Source organism: Oncorhynchus clarkii, chromosome 9, assembly GCF_045791955.1.
Source record: "Oncorhynchus clarkii lewisi isolate Uvic-CL-2024 chromosome 9, UVic_Ocla_1.0, whole genome shotgun sequence".
Taxonomy (NCBI): domain Eukaryota; kingdom Metazoa; phylum Chordata; class Actinopteri; order Salmoniformes; family Salmonidae; genus Oncorhynchus; species Oncorhynchus clarkii.
In genome coordinates this window covers 78297639-78317933 of record NC_092155.1, presented here as the reverse complement: position 1 = coordinate 78317933, position 20295 = coordinate 78297639, and the positions used below count along the sequence as shown (strand labels likewise).

At 48.0% G+C, this 20295-nt stretch overlaps 1 protein-coding gene across 1 annotated transcript in view; it reads left to right on the top strand.

Moving 5' to 3' along the window:
• Positions 1–2111: 2111 nt before the first annotated feature.
• LOC139416961 (histone deacetylase 6) overlaps positions 2112–20295 on the top strand; it is a 44113-nt gene continuing 25929 nt past the window's right edge. Inside the window, exons 1-10 of the mRNA XM_071166175.1 lie at positions 2112–2229; positions 2733–2857; positions 4275–4388; positions 8387–8472; positions 9231–9315; positions 18313–18353; positions 18675–18771; positions 19298–19395; positions 19497–19601; positions 19713–19781. Coding sequence (XP_071022276.1) covers positions 2780–2857; positions 4275–4388; positions 8387–8472; positions 9231–9315; positions 18313–18353; positions 18675–18771; positions 19298–19395; positions 19497–19601; positions 19713–19781 — 773 coding nt within the window. The 5' untranslated portion in view covers positions 2112–2229; positions 2733–2779. The remainder of the gene's footprint in view (positions 2230–2732; positions 2858–4274; positions 4389–8386; positions 8473–9230; positions 9316–18312; positions 18354–18674; positions 18772–19297; positions 19396–19496; positions 19602–19712; positions 19782–20295) is intronic.

The window sequence follows — 20295 nt, the reverse complement described above, 5'->3', positions numbered from 1 at the left end:
CCCTTGGGTTGTGCCGTGGCGGAGATCTTTGTGGGCTATACTCAGCCTTGTCTCAGGATGGTAAGTTGGTGATTGAAGATATCTCTCTAGTGGTGTGGGGGCTGTGCTTTGGCAAAGTGGGTGGGGTTATATCCTTCCTGTTTGGCCCTGTCCGGGGGTGTCCTCGGATGGGGCCACAGTGTCTCCTGACCCCTCCTGTCTCAGCCTCCAGTATTTATGCTGCAGTAGTTTATGTGTCGGGGGGCTAGGGTCAGTTTGTTATATCTGGAGTACTTCTCCTGTCCTATTCGGTGTCCTGTGTGAATTTAAGTGTGCTCTCTCTAATTCTCTCTTTCTTTCTCTCTCTCGGAGGACCTGAGTCCTAGGACCATGCCTCAGGACTACCTGACATGATGACTCCTTGCTGTCCCCAGTCCACCTGGCTGTGCTGCTGCTCCAGTTTCAACTGTTCTGCCTTATTATTATTGGACCATGCTGGTCATTTATGAACATTTGAACATCTTGGCCATGTTCTGTTATAATCTCCACCCGGCACAGCCAGAAGAGGACTGGCCACCCCACATAGCCTGGTTCCTCTCTAGGTTTCTTCCTAGGTTTTGGCCTTTCTAGGGAGTTTTTCCTAGCCACCGTGCTTCTACACCTGCATTGCTTGCTGTTTGGGGTTTTAGGCTGGGTTTCTGTACAGCACTTTGAGATATCAGCTGATGTACGAAGGGCTATGTAAATAAATTTGATTTGATACTATTAGGGATTCCTGTAAAACAGTGTCGTGGTACCAGGAAGATGCAGTGTCGTGGTACCAGGAAGATGCAGTGTCGTCATGGTACCAGGAAGATGCAGTGTCGTCATGGTACCAGGAAGATGCGGTGTCGTCATGGTACCAGGAAGATGCGGTGTCGTCATGGTACCAGGAAGATGCGGTGTCGTCATGGTACCAGGAAGATGCGGTGTCGTCATGGTACCAGGAAGATGCGGTGTCGTCATGGTACCAGGAAGATGCGGTGTCGTCATGGTACCAGGAAGACGCGGTGTCGTCATGGTACCATGAAGACGAGGTGTCGTCGTGGTACCAGGAAGACGCGGTGTCGTCATGGTACCAGGAAGACGCCGTGTCGTCGTGGTACCAGGAAGACGCGGTGTCGTCGTGGTACCAGGAAGATGCGGTGTCGTCATGGTACCAGGAAGATGCGGTGTCGTCGTGGTACCAGGAAGACGCGGTGTCGTCATGGTACCAGGAAGACGCCGTGCCGTCATGGTACCAGGAAGATGCAGTGTTGTCGTGGTACCAGGAAGATCCTGACTCCCACCTCTCAGCAGGCCTCTCACTGTATCCGACTGAAACACATTCACATGCTTGTATCCTCAGTTCAACTGTTGGTTGTAAACTTTTATTCAAATGGTATTGAGCCAACATATGCTCACAGTGAGGGCAAAGGAAATATATATTTTTAATTAAAAAAGGAAGACATTTATGAAAAAATAATATGCAAAAAGTCATAATGAATTATAGGAGAAATATGCATTACTTCAGATAATCCAAGCACTATTCGGCCTAAATGTAACAGAGATCAGAAGGAAAAAAATACCAGGTATTTTAACCTCTAGTCCTTCATTAGTGAGTTAGTGTAGAGACAAATTCCTTGTAGAAAAGTCAATGGTTTTGTAATGAAACAGGCAGGAAGCAGGACCCGAACCCTTGACCTTCTAGGCCGAAGTCCAGCGCGCTATGGACCGTTCCGTGACAGCAGGCTCGAGCGACAGAGTCGGTATCAGCGCCTATAACCCCCGGGTCGTTACACTAGGATTATTTTGGTTGGCATTGGACCAGACCAGAAAACATCACACACGGACCACAAAGCATTGCACAGAAGAACTCACACAACCCCCGTGTTTATATCCCGTGGGCTTCACGTGTATTGCAACAGCGACCTCAAATAGATACTTTGTACATACTCCATTCAAAGACGCGTCATGCACTGGGGGCGCATTCATTACGTCGATTATGTTGTAAAAACAAAAACATTTCTTAAACGGAAGCAACCTGAACGAAACGGGAAGGGACATACCTGAATTTCTCAAATTGAAAGTGTGTTGTTTTTTTTTTTGCAACTGTTTGGGACTAATGATTACACTCCGGAGTGTGGTCTTTGCCGACGTCATTTCTGTGCGACGTTGTTGTCGCTCCACTTCGCGCTCAGACGGAGGGTTTGGTAAGGCGGAACATCAAGTGTAAGTCAAGTGTACGGTGTTATTGTCTCTACACTCTATTTTTATTGTAATGTTGTGCTCTGAAAAATGACTACAATTATTTGAATTAGGGGTTTGGAGAGTATTTTTCTAGTTCAACGTTAGTCTTGAAGTTATAGCTAAGCATCGGCTAACGTTAACCACTGATGAGACATTGTTGCGGCTTGTTTTCTTAAAAAAAACACCTTTTGACGAGTTGATACGGATACAATGACCGCTTTTGATTTGTAACGTTAGCCATATCTACCGGCTTGTAACGGGTAAACTGGCTAGAATTGGGATCTGTCTGTGGCAACATGAGAAAGTGAAATCACCTGTCCAAAAAATGACGTTTCAAAACACACAGCCCCCATCTTACTGGAAAAAGTGATGCTTTCAAAGCCCACACGACACCATTGATTATTCATTAGGGTTCCATGATTTCCAAACGGAACAGAAATGATCTGTTATCATCAACTATTGACCTTTGTTGATATATGTTGTAGGGTGTGTGTATAGGTGTTTCTGTGGACGGTAGTGTATCTGCTGCAGCATGGAGTCTGTGCCAGAGCCCAGGTCTGTCAGACGTTCCCCTCGCACGTCAAAGTCACCGGACAACAACGCAGCCAAAGTAAGATATACCCGATAAAAAGAGTCTGTCTACATGTCCACGATAAGAAGTGAATAGAGCTAGCCACCATCTTTAAGTAGACTCACTGCAGCTCACTCTTGACTGTAGGCTGTATCAGGGATGGCTAACAACAGAGATCCTATTAAATTACCAAGAGGAGCTATGTCATAAACACTCAAGGTTCCAGAATGGGGGTGGAAATGGCAGCCATTTTGGTCAGGTAGAAATCCAAACCTGTCTAATTGGAATGAATGGCAGTAGAGGCATAATCCTGATTTTTTTTCTTCATATATAGGAAAATAAAACAAAGGCATGTGATATATCAGACATAGTTTAACATAATCATTATCAACATTAAATATTGTCATATAATCATAAATGCAGTTTTATAAGGGGTTTATACACGTTTTCTGTATAAATAGCCTCTAACATATATGTAAACAGACCATAAATGTCTAAAAAAAAAAAATTTTATTGGGAAACTGGAAGTGCTATTATATGATACAATATCAGTTGCATTTACATCTTGTCTAAGTCCCATCAACTGATTTGATTCAGTTCCAGGCTGTTGATTGACAGCATTTGTTTGAATGGAATGTTGGCATATTGGCAGTTAATTAGAAATAAATAATGGGGTCATTCCTCTAAAACTTGACTGGCTACGCTAGCTAACAAACATACAGTGCAGATAAGTTCTTCAAGGACATTAGTTTACACTATCTTATCACAGTACTGGTAACACCATCGTTGACCAACTCCCTGTCCAACATGGCTGACTTTTGGACCATCATAAGAAGGTTCAAAACCATTCTAGTATTCTAAAACCCTCATTCTCGGTGACCCAACTGGCTGTGTAAGCTTTAACCTAACATAAACACACGTGATTCAACCGACAAGGACATGAGAAGCAGCAGACTACTAGAATCAGGTGTGTTAAAGCAGGGTTGCAACAAAGTTCTGCACTTCCAATAGCTCTTCAGGAGGAGGGCGTGTCACCCCTGCCACAGATAAACCAGTTAGATGTGATGCCGTAGTCATTGCTTTTGTTCCAAACGGTACCCTATTGCCTATGCAGTGCTTTTGACCAGGGCTCATAGGGTCCTGGCCAACAGTAGTGCACTATAAAGGGATTAATGTGCTATTTAAGACACAGATGTGGCTGTTAATGATCACCGTGTTGATGGTGGAGTTTGATCACGTTGAGAGATGCATTTAAACCTTTAGACTCCCCTGAAAGCTGTTGTTCCACACACAGACATTCACTCTACAAGACAGGGTCATTTCTTCAAACATCTTCAGTCTGTTTTTCACTCTTAGTGGTCTCCTAATCACTTGGGAGAGTTATTTTACTGGGACAACAACAACAACAGTCTTCATTGATTGCCTAACCTCTGTCTGTTACTCCTCTCTGCCTCAGAAGGAGAGCGGCAAGACCCGGAAGAAGACAAGCAACCTGCAGGAGACTCGGAGGAGAGGAAGAATGGACAGAAGTAAAGGAGAAGAGGACATAGCCAATCAACTGAACAACCTGGTACTTTAGAGAGGAAGCCTAAAGGGAAATGACATGTGGGAGAAAGAGTTTTACATTTGTCTAGTGAATCTAGAGAGGAAACAGTGAATCTAGAGAGATGGAGAGGAAACAGTAAATCTAGAGAGATGGAAAGGAAACAGATAATCTAGAGAGGAAGCCTAAAGGGAAATGACATGTGGGAGAAGATGATGGAGAGGAAACAGTATATCTAGAGAGATGGATAGGAAACAGTAAATCTAGAGAGGAAGCCTAAAGGGAAATGACATGTGGGAGAAAGAGTTTTACATTTGTCTAGTGAATCTAGAGAGGAAACAGTAAAATCTAGAGAGATGGAGAGGAAACAGATAATCTAGAGAGATGGAGAGGAAACAGTGGAGATGGAGAGGAAACAGTAGAGATGGAGAGGAAACAGTGGATCTAGAGAGATGGAGAGGAAACAGGTAATCTAGAGAGGAAACAGTGAATTTAGAGATGTGGAGAGGAAACAGTGAATCTAGAGAGGAAACAGTGATCTAGAGAGGAAACAGTGATCTAGAGAGATGAATAGGAAACAGTGGAGATGGAGAGGAAACAGTGGGGATGGAGAGGAAACAGTGAATCTAGAGAGATGGAGAGGAAACAGTGAACCTAGAGAGGAAACAGTGCAGGAAGAACAGAGATGACGTGAGATGGTAGAGATAATAGATAGTTTAGTCTGACAGCTCTGCAGCATCCTTAGTCAGGCTAGCTAAATAGGATGACTAGAGACAGTACAGGAAGAACAGAGATAACGTGAGATGGTAGAGATAATACATAGTTTAGTCAGACAGCTCTGCAGCATCCTTAGTCAGGCTAGCTAAATAGGATGACTAGAGACAGTACAGGAAGAACAGAGATAACGTGAGATGGTAGAGATAATACATAGTTTAGTCAGACAGCGCTGCAGCATCCTTAGTCAGGCTAGTTCGATAGGATGACTAGAGACAGTAAAGTACGGGGAGAACAGAGATAACGTGAGATGGTAGAGATAATACATAGTTTAGTCAGACAGCGCTGCAGCATCCTTAGTCAGGCTAGTTAGATAGGATGACTAGAGACAGTACAGTACGGGGAGAACAGAGATAACGTGAGATGGTAGAGATAATACATAGTTTAGTCAGACAGCTCTGCAGCATCCTTAGTCAGGCTAGTTAGATAGGATGACTAGAGACAGTACAGTACGGGGAGAACAGAGATGACGTGAGATGGTAGAGATAATACATAGTTTAGTCAGACAGCTCTGCAGCATCCTTAGTCAGGCTAGTTAGATAGGATGACTAGAGACAGTAAAGTACGGGGAGAACAGAGATAACGTGAGATTTTTAGAGATAATACATAGTTTAGTCAGACAGCTCTGCAGCATCCTTAGTCAGGCTAGTTAGATAGGATGACTAGAGACAGTACAGTACGGGGAGAACAGAGATGACGTGAGATGGTAGAGATAATACATAGTTTAGTCAGACAGCTCTGCAGCATCCTTAGTCAGGCTAGTTAGATAGGATGACTAGAGACAGTACAGTACGGGGAGAACAGAGATGACGTGAAATGGTAGAGATAATACATAGTTTAGTCAGACAGCTCTGCAGCATCCTTAGTCAGGCTAGTTAGAAAGGATGACTAGAGACAGTAAAGTACGGGGAGAACAGAGATGACGTGAGATGGTAGATATAATACATAGTTTAGCTGGCTGACAGCTCTGCAGCATCCTTAGTCAGGCTAGTTAGATAGGATGACTAGAGACAGTACAGTACGGGGAGAACAGAGATGACGTGAGATGGTAGAGATAATACATAGTTTAGTCAGACAGCTCTGCAGCATCCTTAGTCAGGCTAGTTAGAAAGGATGACTAGAGACAGTAAAGTACGGGGAGAACAGAGATGACGTGAGATGGTAGAGATAATACATAGTTTAGCTGGCTGACAGCTCTGCAGCATCCTTAGTCAGGCTAGTTAGATAGGATGACTAGAGACAGTAAAGTACGGGGAGAATAGAGATAACGTGAGATGTTAGAGATAGTTTAGTCAGACAGCTCTGCAGCATCCTTAGTCAGGCTAGTTAGATAGGATGACTAGAGACAGTAAAGTACTGGGAGAACAGAGATAACGTGAGATGGTAGAGATAGTTTACTCAGACAGCTCTGCAGCATCCTTAGTCAGGCTAGTTAGATAGGATGACTAGAGACAGTAAAGTACTGGGAGAACAGAGATAACGTGAGATGGTAGAGATAATACATAGTTTAGTCAGACAGCTCTGCAGCATCCTTAGTCAGGCTAGTTAGATAGGATGACTAGAGACAGTAAAGTACGGGGAGAATAGAGATAACGTGAGATGGTAGAGATAGTTTACTCAGACAGCTCTGCAGCATCCTTAGTCAGGCTAGTTAGATAGGATGACTAGAGACAGTAAAGTACGGGGAGAACAGAGATGACGTGAGATGGTAGATATAATACATAGTTTAGCTGGCTGACAGCTCTGCAGCATCCTTAGTCAGGCTAGTTAGATAGGATGACTAGAGACAGTACAGTACGGGGAGAACAGAGATGACGTGAGATGGTAGAGATAATACATAGTTTAGTCAGACAGCTCTGCAGCAGGCTAGTTAGAAAGGATGACTAGAGACAGTAAAGTAGTGACGTGAGATGGTAGAGATAATACATAGTTTAGCTGGCTGACAGCTCTGCAGCATCCTTAGATGAGTAGATAGATGACAGTAAAGTACGGGGAGAACGTGAGATGATAGTTTACAGACAGCTCTGCAGCATCCTTAGTCAGGCTAGTTAGATAGGATGACTAGAGACAGTAAAGTACTGGGAGAACAGAGATAACGTGAGATGGTAGAGATAGTTTACTCAGACAGCTCTGCAGCATCCTTAGTCAGGCTAGTTAGATAGGATGACTAGAGACAGTAAAGTACTGGGAGAACAGAGATAACGTGAGATGGTAGAGATAATACATAGTTTAGTCATCTGCACATCCTTAGTCAGGCTAGTTAGATAGGATGAGAGACAGTAAAGTACGGGGAGAATAGAGATAACGTGAGATGGTAGAGATAGTTTACTCAGACAGCTCTGCAGCATCCTTAGTCAGGCTAGTTAGATAGGATGACTAGAGACAGTAAAGTACAGGAAGAACAGAGATAACGTGAGATGGTAGAGATAATACATAGTTTAGTCAGACAGCTCTGCAGCATCCTTAGTCAGGCTAGTTAGATAGGATGACTAGAGACAGTAAAGTACTGGGAGAACAGAGATAGTTTACTCAGACAGCTCTGCAGCATCCTTAGTCAGGCTAGTTAGATAGGATGACTAGAGACAGTAAAGTACTGGGAGAACAGAGATAACGTGAGATGGTAGAGATAGTTTACTCAGACAGCTCTGCAGCATCCTTAGTCAGGCTAGTTAGATAGGATGACTAGAGACAGTAAAGTACTGGGAGAACAGAGATAACGTGAGATGGTAGAGATAATACATAGTTTAGTCAAACAGCTCTGCAGCATCCTTAGTCAGGCTAGTTAGAAAGGATGACTAGAGACAGTACAGTACGGGGAGAACAGAGATGACGTGAGATGGTAGAGATAATACATAGTTTAGCTGGCTGACAGCTACTGTCTGAGCAGAGATGAGTTCACTTTTAAGGAATCAAATAAAAACAAAGTAATATACACAACTGACATGTTTTATTATTTAGTAATTTACTATTGATGTCTACCCAGTGTAGACCTGACAGAGCATCGTTTTGGGTTTTGGAATTAACATTAAAAAGCTCTGAAATCATCATAACGGCATTATTTCATAACACATTTCATGTAAAATAAATAAATAATAATAATCGAAAGCTTTATAGAAAACGGTTTATTTTCCAATTTAATCGAACCGAATCTGAAACCGACCATAAAAGGCACTTTATCGCTCAGCACTAATGGCTATGGTTGTCGTGTGTGCTCATGTGTTTTGTGTGTGCTCATGTGTTTTCGTGTGTAGGATCTATGTAACGAGGCTTCAGCCACAGGGACTGGTCTGGTGTTTGACAGCATGTTCACACACCATCGCTGTCTCTGGGATCCCAGGTGATTGTTTTCTGAACCCTGTTCGTCTGTCTCCTTGCTGCTCCAGGTGGGTACACTCTATACAAATGTATGTGGACACCCCCTTCAAATTTGTGGATTTGGCTATTTCAGCCACTGCATGAAATGGAGCACAAAGACATGCAATCTCCATAGACAAAACATTGGCAGTAGAACGGCCTTACTGACTTACTCAGTGACTTTCAACGTGGCACCGTACCCCAAACAGGTACCCCAAACAACTCCAAACAGGTACCCCAAACAACTCCAAACAGGTACCCCAAACAACTCCAAACAGGTACCCCAAACAACTCCAAACAGGTACCCCAAACAGGTACCCCAAACAGGTACCCCAAACAGGTACCCCAAACAACTCCAAACAGGTACCCCAAACAACCCCAAACAGGTACCCCAAACAGGTACCCCAAACAACCTCAAACAGGAACCCCAAACAGGTACCCCAAACAACTCCAAACAGGTACCCCAAACAACCCCAAACAGGTACCCCAAACAGGTACCCCAAACAGGTACCCCAAACAACCTCAAACAGGAACCCCAAACAGGTACCCCAAACAACCCCAAACAGGTACCTCAAACAACCCCAAACAGGTACCTCAAACAACCCCAAACAGGTACCTCAAACAACCCCAAACAGGTACCGCTGTATTTAAGTTTGACCTCATTTCTGATTCTGTAAGCAATTAACCGACTGGTTGTATCGAAGAGTGAATTGAGAAACTATTGTGTTGCTCTGCTTCCAGCCACCCAGAATGCCCAGAGAGAGTGAGCACTGTAATGGACATGGTGGAGAAACAGGGACTGCTGTCCCGCTGTGTTACAGTGGAGGTGAGGGATACACACACACACACACACACACACACACACACACACACACACACACAGTGGAGAAACAGGGACTGCTGTCTCGCTGGGATACACACACACACACACACACACACACACACACACAGTGGAGAAACAGGGACTGCTGTCTCGCTGTGTTACAGTGGAGGTGAGGGATACACACACACACACACACACACACACACAGTGGAGAAACAGGGACTGCTGTCTCGCTGTGTTACAGTGGAGGTGAGGGATACACACACACACACACACACACACACAGTGGAGAAACAGGGACTGCTGTCTCGCTGTGTTACAGTGGAGGTGAGGGATACACACACACACACACACACACAGCGGAGAAACAGGGACTGCTGTCTCGCTGTGTTACAGTGGAGGTGAGGGATACACACACACACACACACACACACAGTGGAGAAACAGGGACTGCTGTCTCGCTGTGTTACAGTGGAGGTGAGGGATACACACACACACACACACACACACACAGTGGAGAAACAGGGACTGCTGTCTCGCTGTGTTACAGTGGAGGTGAGGGATACACACACACACACACACACACTGCTGAGAAACAGGGACTGCGGTCTCACTGCGGTGTATTGATAGATTGAAGTAAGGGGTAGTGGAGGAACAACAAAGTCAGCAACATCTCAGGGACTGGTGTTTGTCCACCTATCTGACGTTGAGCAGAGCTGTTATATAATGTTAACGTAAAGTAGTTAGACTGGAGGTGTATTTTGTTGTCCTAGTAGTCAATGATGTTCGCTTCTCCACGGCACATTGATATTGTAGGTATTGAACCGTTCACTGTAGTCTCACAAGTAGTCTCTCTCTCTCACCGTGTTGTCTCTCTCTCTCTCTCACCGTGTTGTCTCTCTCTCTCTCTCACCGTGTTGTCTGTCTCTCTCACCGTGTTCTCTCTCTCTCTCTCACCGTGTTGTGTCTCTCTCTCTCTCTCACAGTGTTGTCTCTCTCTCTCTCACCGTGTTGTCTCTCTCTCTCTCACCGTGTTGTCTCTCTCTCTCTCTCTCACCATGTTGTCTCTCTCTCACCGTGTTGTCTCTCTCGCTCTCTCACCGTGTTGTCTCTCTCGCTCTCTCACCGTGTTGTCTCTCTCGCTCTCTCACCGTGTTGTCTCTCTCGCTCTCTCACCGTGCTGTCTCTCTCGCTCTCTCACCGTGTTGTCTCTCTCGCTCTCTCACCGTGTTGTCTCTCTCGCTCTCTCACCGTGTTGTTGTCTCTCTCTCTCACCGTGTTGTTCTCTCTCTCTCTCACCGTGTTGTTCTCTCTCTCTCTCACCGTGTTGTTGTCTCTCTCTCACCGTGTTCTCTCTCTCTCACCGTGTTGTTGTCTCTCTCTCTCACCGTGTTCTCTCTCTCTCACCGTGTTCTCTCTCTCACCGTGTTGTTGTCTCTCTCTCACTGTTGTCTCTCTCTCTCTCACCGTGTTTTCTCTCTCTCTCACCGTGTTGTCTCTCTCTCTCACCGTGTTGTCTCTCTCTCTCTCTCACCGTGTTGTCTCTCTCTCTCTCTCACCGTGTTGTCTCTCTCTCTCTCTCACCGTGTTGTCTGTCTCTCTCACCGTGTTCTCTCTCTCTCTCTCACCGTGTTGTCTCTCTCTCTCTCTCACAGTGTTGTCTCTCTCTCTCTCACCGTGTTGTCTCTCTCTCTCACCGTGTTGTCTCTCTCTCTCTCTCTCACCATGTTGTCTCTCTCTCACCGTGTTGTCTCTCTCGCTCTCTCACCGTGTTGTCTCTCTCGCTCTCTCACCGTGTTGTCTCTCTCGCTCTCTCACCGTGTTGTCTCTCTCGCTCTCTCACCGTGTTGTCTCTCTCGCTCTCTCACCGTGCTGTCTCTCTCGCTCTCTCACCGTGTTGTCTCTCTCGCTCTCTCACCGTGTTGTCTCTCTCTCTCTCTCACCGTGTTGTTCTCTCTCTCTCTCACCGTGTTGTTCTCTCTCTCTCTCACCGTGTTGTTGTCTCTCTCTCACCGTGTTCTCTCTCTCTCACCGTGTTGTTGTCTCTCTCTCTCACCGTGTTCTCTCTCTCTCACCGTGTTCTCTCTCTCACCGTGTTGTTGTCTCTCTCTCACTGTTGTCTCTCTCTCTCTCACCGTGTTGTCTCTCTCTCTCACCGTGTTGTCTCTCTCTCTCACCGTGTTGTCTCTCTCTCTCTCTCACCGTGTTGTCTCTCTCTCTCTCTCACCGTGTTGTCTCTCTCTCTCTCACCGTGTTGTCTCTCTCTCTCACCGTGTTGTCTCTCTCTCTCTCTCACCGTGTTGTCTCTCTCTCTCTCACTGTGTTGTTGTCTCTCTCTCACCGTGTTGTTGTCTCTCTCTCACCGTTGTCTCTCTCTCTCTCACCGTGTTTTCTCTCTCTCTCACCGTGTTTTCTCTCTCTCTCACCGTGTTGTTGTCTCTCTCTCTCACCGTGTTGTTCTCTCTCTCACCGTTGTCTCTCTCTCTCTCACCGTGTTTTCTCTCTCTCTCACCGTGTTTTCTCTCTCTCTCACCGTGTTGTTGTCTCTCTCTCTCACCGTGTTGTTCTCTCTCTCTCTCACCGTGTTGTTCTCTCTCTCTCTCACCGTGTTGTTGTCTCTCTCACCGTGTTCTCTCTCTCTCACCGTGTTGTTGTCTCTGTCTCTCACCGTGTTCTCTCTCTCTCACCGTGTTGTTGTGTCTCTCTCACCGTGTTTTGTCTCTCTCTCTCACCGTGTTTTCTCTCTCTCTCACCGTGTTGTTGTCTCTCTCTCTCACCGTGTTTTCTCTCTCTCTCTCACCGTGTTCTCTCTCTCTCACCGTGTTGTTGTCTCTCTCTCACCGTGTTGTTGTCTCTCTCTCATCGTGTTGTTGTCTCTCTCTCACCGTGTTGTCTCTCTCTCTCACCGTGTTGTCTCTCTCTCTCTCTCACCGTGTTGTCTGTCTCTCTCTCTCTCTCTCTCTCACCGTGTTGTCTCTCTCTCTCTCTCTCTCTCACCGTGTTGTCTCTCTCGCTCTCTCACCGTGTTGTCTCTCTCGCTCTCTCACCGTGTTGTCTCTCGCTCTCTCACCGTGTTGTCTCTCTCGCTCTCTCACCGTGTTGTCTCTCTCGCTCTCTCACCGTGTTGTCTCGCTCGCTCTCTCACCGTGTTGTCTCTCTCGCTCTCTCACCGTGTTGTCTCGCTCGCTCTCTCACCGTGTTGTCTCGCTCGCTCTCTCACCGTGTTGTCTCGCTCGCTCTCTCACCGTGTTGTCTCGCTCGCTCTCTCACGTGTTGTCTCTCTCGCTCTCTCACCGTGTTGTCTCGCTCGCTCTCTCACCGTGTTGTCTCGCTCGCTCTCTCACCGTGTTGTCTCTCTCGCTCTCTCACCGTGTTGTCTCGCTCTCTCTCTCACCGTGTTGTCTCTCTCGCTCTCTCACCGTGTTGTCTCGCTCGCTCTCTCACCGTGTTGTCTCGCTCGCTCTCTCACCGTGTTGTCTCGCTCGCTCTCTCACCGTGTTGTCTCGCTCGCTCTCTCACCGTGTTGTCTCGCTCGCTCTCTCACCGTGTTGTTGTCTCTCTCTCACCGTGTTGTCTCTCTCACCGTGTTGTCTCTCTCACCGTGTTTTCTCTCTCTCTCACCGTGTTGTCTCTCTCACCGTGTTTTCTCTCTCTCTCACCGTGTTGTTGTCTCTCTCTCACCGTGTTGTCTCTCTCTCTCACCGTGTTGTCTCTCTCTCTCACCGTGTTGTTCTCTCTCTCTCTCACTGTGTTGTTCTCTCTCTCTCTCTCTCACCGTGTTGTTCTCTCTCTATCTCACCGTGTTGTTCTCTCTCTCTCTCACCGTGTTGTTCTCTCTCTCACCGCGTTGTCTCTCTCGCTCTCTCACCGTGTTGTCTCGCTCGCTCTCTCACCGTGTTGTCTCGCTCGCTCTCTCACCGTGTTGTCTCGCTCGCTCTCTCACCGTGTTGTCTCGCTCGCTCTCTCACCGTGTTGTCTCTCGCTCTCTCACCGTGTTGTCTCTCTCTCACCGTGTTGTTGTCTCTCTCTCACCGTGTTGTCTCTCTCACCGTGTTGTCTCTCTCACCGTGTTGTCTCTCTCACCGTGTTTTCTCTCTCTCTCACCGTGTTGTCTCTCTCACCGTGTTCTCTCTCTCTCACCGTGTTGTCTCTCTCTCACCGTGTTGTCTCTCTCTCACCGTGTTGTCTCTCTCTCACCGTGTTGTCTCTCTCTCTCACCGTGTTGTCTCTCTCTCTCTCTCACCGTGCTGTCTCTCTCTCTCTCTCACCGTGTTGTCTGTCTCTCTCTCTCTCTCTCTCTCTCTCACCGTGTTGTCTCTCTCTCTCTCTCTCTCACCGTGTTGTCTCTCTCGCTCTCTCACCGTGTTGTCTCTCGCTCTCTCACCGTGTTGTCTCTCTCGCTCTCTCACCGTGTTGTCTCTCTCGCTCTCTCACCGTGTTGTCTCTCTCGCTCTCTCACCGTGTTGTCTCGCTCGCTCTCTCACCGTGTTGTCTCTCTCGCTCTCTCACCGTGTTGTCTCGCTCGCTCTCTCACCGTGTTGTCTCGCTCGCTCTCTCACCGTGTTGTCTCGCTCGCTCTCTCACCGTGTTGTCTCTCTCGCTCTCTCACCGTGTTGTCTCTCGCTCTCTCACCGTGTTGTCTCTCTCTCTCTCACCGTGTTGTCTCTCTCACCGTGTTGTCTCTCTCACCGTGTTTTCTCTCTCTCTCACCGTGTTGTTGTCTCTCTCTCACCGTGTTGTCTCTCTCTCTCACTGTGTTGTCTCTCTCTCTCACCGTGTTGTTCTCTCTCTCTCTCACCGTGTTGTTCTCTCTCTCTCTCTCTCACCGTGTTGTTCTCTCTCTATCTCACCGTGTTGTTCTCTCTCTCTCTCACCGTGTTGTTCTCTCTCTCACCGCGTTGTCTCTCTCGCTCTCTCACCGCGTTGTCTCGCTCGCTCTCTCACCGTGTTGTCTCTCTCGCTCTCTCACCGTGTTGTCTCGCTCGCTCTCTCACCGTGTTGTCTCGCTCGCTCTCTCACCGTGTTGTCTCGCTCGCTCTCTCACCGTGTTGTCTCGCTCGCTCTCTCACCGTGTTGTCTCGCTCGCTCTCTCACCGTGTTGTCTCTCGCTCTCTCACCGTGTTGTCTCTCTCTCTCTCACCGTGTTGTCTCTCTCACCGTGTTTTCTCTCTCTCTCACCGTGTTGTCTCTCTCTCTCTCTCACCGTGTTTTCTCTCTCTCTCACCGTGTTGTCTCTCTCTCACCGTGTTGTCTCTCTCTCTCACCGTGTTGTCTCTCTCTCTCACCGTGTTGTCTCTCTCTCACCGTGTTGTCTCTCTCTCTCTCTCACCGTGTTGTCTCTCTCTCTCTCTCACCGTGTTGTCTCTCTCTCTCTCTCACCGTGCTGTCTCTCTCTCTCTCACCGTGTTGTCTGTCTCTCTCTCTCTCTCTCTCTCTCTCACCGTGTTGTCTCTCTTGCTCTCTCACCGTGTTGTCTCTCTCGCTCTCTCACCGTGTTGTCTCTCTCACTCTCTCACCGTGTTGTCTCTCTCGCTCTCTCACCGTGTTGTCTCGCTCGCTCTCTCACCGTGTTGTCTCGCTCGCTCTCTCACCGTGTTGTCTCGCTCGTTCTCTCACCGTGTTGTCTCGCTCGCTCTCTCACCGTGTTGTCTCGCTCGCTCTCTCACCGTGTTGTCTCTCGCTCTCTCACCGTGTTGTCTCTCTCTCTCTCACCGTGTTGTCTCTCTCTCTCTCACCGTGTTGTCTCTCTCACCGTGTTGTCTCTCTCTCTCACCGTGTTGTCTCTCTCTCTCACCGTGTTGTTCTCTCTCTCTCTCACCGTGTTGTTCTCTCTCTCTCTCTCACCGTGTTGTTCTCTCTCTATCTCACCGTGTTTTTCTCTCTCTCTCTCACCGTGTTGTTCTCTCTCTCACCGTGTTGTTCTCTCTCTCTCTCTCACCGTGTTGTTCTCTCTCTATCTCACCGTGTTTTTCTCTCTCTCTCTCACCGTGTTGTCTCTCTCACCGTGTTGTCTCTCTCTCTCACCGTGTTGTCTCTCTCTCTCACCGTGTTGTTCTCTCTCTCTCTCACCGTGTTGTTCTCTCTCGCTCTCTCACCGCGTTGTCTCGCTCGCTCTCTCACCGTGTTGTCTCTCTCGCTCTCTCACCGTGTTGTCTCGCTCGCTCTCTCACCGTGTTGTCTCGCTCTTGTTCTCTCTCTATCTCACCGTGTTGTTCTCTCTCTCTCTCACCGTGTTGTTCTCTCTCTCACCGCGTTGTCTCTCTCGCTCTCTCACCGCGTTGTCTCGCTCGCTCTCTCACCGTGTTGTCTCTCTCGCTCTCTCACCGTGTTGTCTCGCTCGCTCTCTCACCGTGTTGTCTCGCTCGCTCTCTCACCGTGTTGTCTCGCTCACTCTCTCACCGTGTTGTCTCTCGCTCTCTCACCGTGTTGTCTCTCTCTCTCTCTCACCGTGTTGTCTCTCTCTCTCTCTCACCGTGTTGTCTCTCTCTCTCTCTCACCGTGTTGTCTCTCTCACCGTGTTGTTCTCTCTCTCTCACCGTGTTGTTCTCTCTCTCTCACCGTGTTGTTCTTTCTCTCTCTCACCATGTTGTCTCTCTCGCTCTCTCACCGCGTTGTCTCGCTCGCTCTCTCACCGTGTTGTCTCTCTCGCTCTCTCACCGTGTTGTCTCGCTCGCTCTCTCACCGTGTTGTCTCTCGCTCTTGTTCTCTCTCTATCTCACCGTGTTGTCTCTCGCTCTTGTTCTCTCTCTATCTCACCGTGTTGTTCTCTCTCTCTCTCACCGTGTTGTTCTCTCTCTCACCGCGTTGTCTCTCTCGCTCTCTCACCGCGTTGTCTCGCTCGCTCTCTCACCGTGTTGTCTCTCGCTCTTGTTCTCTCTCTATCTCACCGTGTTGTTCTCTCTCTCTCTCACCGTGTTGTTCTCTCTCTCACCGTGTTGTTCTCTCTCTCACCGCGTTGTCTCTCTCGCTCTCTCACCGCGTTGTCTCGCTCGCTCTCTCACCGTGTTGTTCTCTCTCTTTCTCACCGTGTTGTTCTCTCTCTCTCTCACCGTGTTGTCTCTCTCTCTCACCGTGTTGTCTCTCTCTCTCACCGTGTTGTTGTCTCTCTCTCTCACCGTGTTGTTGTCTCTCTCTCTCACCGTGTTGTTGTCTCTCTCTCTCACCGTGTTGTTGTCTCTCTCTCTCACCGTGTTGTTCTCTCTCTCTCTCACCGTGTTGTTCTTTCTCTCTCTCACCATGTTGTCTCTCTCTCACCGTGGTGTTGTCTCTCTCTCTCACCGTGTTGTCTCTCTCTCTCACCGTGGTGTTGTCTCTCTCTCACCGTGTTGTTGTCTCTCTCTCACCGTGTTGTCTCTCTCTCACTGCGTTTTGTCTCTCTCTCTCACTGTGTTGTCTCTCTCTCACCGTGTTGTTGTCTCTCTCTCACCGTGTTGTCTCTCTCTCTCACCGTGTTGTTGTCTCTCTCTCTCACCGTGTTGTTCTCTCTCTCTCTCACCGTGTTGTTCTCTCTCTTTCTCACCGTGTTGTTCTCTCTCTTTCTCACCGTGTTGTTCTCTCTCTCTCACCGTGTTGTCTCTCTCTCTCACCGTGTTGTTGTCTCTCTCTCTCACCGTGTTGTTGTCTCTCTCTCTCACCGTGTTGTTGTCTCTCTCTCTCATCGTGTTGTTGTCTCTCTCTCTCACCGTGTTGTTCTCTCTCTCTCTCACCGTGTTGTTCTCTCTCTCTCTCACCGTGTTGTTCTCTCTCTCTCTCACCGTGTTGTTCTCTCTCTCTCTCACCATGTTGTCTCTCTCTCACCGTGGTGTTGTCTCTCTCTCACCGTGGTGTTGTCTCTCTCTCACCGTGGTGTTGTCTCTCTCTCTCACCGTGTTGTTGTCTCTCTCTCTCACCGTGTTGTTGTCTCTCTCACTGTGTTTTGTCTCTCTCTCTCACTGTGTTTTCTCTCTCTCTCTCACCGTGTTGTTGTCTCTCTCTCTCACCGTGTTGTTGTCTCTCTCTCACCGTGTTGTTGTCTCTCTCTCACCGTGTCTCTCTCTCTCTCTCTCACCGTGTTGTCTCTCTCTCACCGTGTCTCCCTCTCTCACCGTGTTGTCTCTCTTTCTCACCGTGTCTCTCTCTCTCACCGTGTTGTCTCTCTCTCACCGTGTCACCCTCTCTCACCGTGTTGTCTCCCTCTCTCACCGTGTTGTCTCTCTCTCTCACCGTGTTGTCTCTCTCTCTCACCGTGTTGTCTCTCTCTCTCACCGTGTTGTCTCTCTCTCACCGTGTTGTCTCTCTCTCACCGTGTTGTCTCTCTCTCTCACCGTGTTGTTGTCTCTCTCTCTCACCGTGTTGTTGTCTCTCTCTCTCACCGTGTTGTTGTCTCTCTCACCGTGTTGTCTCTCTCTCACCGTGTTGTCTCTCTCTCTCTCTCACCGTGTTGTCTCTCTCTCTCTCTCACCGTGTTGTCTCTCTCTCTCACCGTGTTGTCTCTCTCTCTCACCGTGTTGTCTCTCTCTCACCGTGTCCTTCTCTCTCACCGTGTTGTCTCTCTCACCGTGTTGTCTCTCTTTCTCACCGTGTCTCTCTCTCTCTCTCTCACCGTGTTGTCTCTCTCTCACCGTGTCTCCCTCTCTCACCGTGTTGTCTCCCTCTCTCACCGTGTTGTCTCTCTCTCTCACCGTGTTGTCTCTCTCTCTCACCGTGTTGTCTCTCTCTCTCACCGTGTTGTCTCTCTCTCTCACCGTGTTGTCTCTCTCTCTCACCGTGTTGTCTCTCTCTCTCACCGTGTTGTTGTCTCTCTCTCTCACCGTGTTGTTGTCTCTCTCTCTCACCGTGTTGTTGTCTCTCTCACCGTGTTGTCTCTCTCTCTCTCTCACCGTGTCTCTCTCTCTCACCGTGTTGTCTCTCTCTCTCACCGTGTTGTCTCTCTCTCTCACCGTGTTGTCTCTCTCTCACCGTGTCTCTCTCTCTCACCGTGTTGTTGTCTCTCTCTCACCGTGTTGTCTCTCTCTCTCTCAGACGAGGGCTGCGTCTAACGAAGAGCTGCACTTAGTTCACACGTAAGTCTCTTAGACCGCGTTTACACAAGTAGCCCCAATTCCAAAATTTTTTGTTCGGTAATTGGTCTTTAAAAAAAATAAAAAATTGGAACCAATCAGATCATTTCTGAAATAGATGTGTTGTTGTAATTGGTCAAAAGACCATTAGTGGACAAAAGATCAGAATTGCGCTGCCTGTGCCTTTAAATTGGATGTAGAATGCCCAGTAAAGATGTTTTTATTTTCATGTGTTTGTTGTGTATCTAAACAGGAAGGAGCATGTAGAGATGCCGTTTCTCATGTTCATTATTCTAAATTAACTGTGTTAAATGTATCTAACAGGAAGGAGTATGTAGATCTGATGAGGTCCACTCAGCGTATGGACGAAGACCAGCTGAAGACGCTGGCTGACTCCTATGACTCGGTCTACATCCACCCTGTGAGCAACTGTTTCATTCAAACACCGATGAAATCCAGAGTTGAGATAACTACAGGCAACTCCGTTAATCATTCATTGATGTCAGTGGGAGGCTTGCTAGAAAATGCCTCTCTCTCTCTCTCTCTCTCTCTCTGTCTATCTCTCTCTCTCTCTGTCTCTCTGTCTCTCTGTCTCTCTGTCTCTCTCTGTCTCTCTCTGTCTCTCTGTATCTCTGTATCTCTCTCTCTCTCTCTCTCTGTCTCTCTCTCTCTCTCTGTCTCTCTCTCTCTCTCTGTCTCTCTCTCTCTCTCTGTCTCTCTCTCTCTCTCTGTCTCTGTCTCTCTCTCTCTCTATCTCTCTCTCTGTCTCTCTCTGTCTCTCTGTCTCTCTGTCTCTCTGTGTCTCTGTGTCTCTGTGTCTCTGTCTCTCTCTCTCTCTGTCTCTCTCTCTCTCTCTCTCTCTCTCTCTCTCTCTCTCTCTCTCTCTCTCTCTCTCTCTCTCTCCCCCTCTCTCTCTCTCTCTGCATCTTCTCTCTCCCCTGCCCCAGGAGTCATATACGTGTGCCAGTCTGGCTGTGGGCTCTGTTCTGCAGCTGGTTGATAAGGTCATGACCTCAGAGCTCCGGAATGGATTCTCTGTTGCTAGGTAAAATAATGATTTGTAATGTATAAACGTGACAACAGCTTTATCAGTCTTAGGATATTGTTTTAAACAGAAGTATGTTTTTTAATTGACTGTGTGTCCAGACCTCCAGGCCACCACGCCCAGGTCGACCAGATGAATGGTTACTGTATGTTCAATAATCTGGCCATCGCAGCGCGCTACGCACAGACACGCCATCGAGTGGAACGGTGAGTCGCATCACTGATCGGTTGATTGCAGAGTATTGATTGGTTGATTGCAGAGTATTGATTGGTTGATTGCAGAGTTTTGATTGCAGAGTTTTGATTGGTTGATTGCAGAGTTCTGATAGTGGACTGGGATGTGCATCACGGCCAGGGGATCCAGTACATTTTCCAGGAGGATCCCAGGTAGGTAACACTACTGTGTTGTTCATCTGAACCTCAGTGGCTACGGATACAGACTTTCTCTATCTCAAATCTCCCTAATTATCAGGATATTTCTGTGTATGTGCAGGATTTCTTTTTACGTAGCTGAGTGCCTTCATAATGGGAATGTTTGTTCAAATCGACCGCAGGGTTTTTATTTCAGCTGTTCAGAAACATGAGGCAGAGACATAGGCTACATCACCATGCTTCAGAAGAGGGTGAGTAAAGAGAGAGCAGCAGCTACGTGGAGGGAGGGGGAGGGAGAGCAGCAGCTATGTGAAGGGAGGGAGAGCAGCAGCTACGTGGAGGGAGGGGGAGGGAGAGCAGCAGCTATGTGAAGGGAGGGAGAGCAGCAGCTACGTGAAGGAAGGGAGAGCTGCAGCTATGTGAAGGGAGGGAGAGCTGCAGCTATGTGAAGGGAGGGAGAGCTGCAGCTATGTGAAGGGAGGGAGAGCAGCAGCTATGTGGAGGGAGGGAGAGAGAGCGCAGCAGCTAC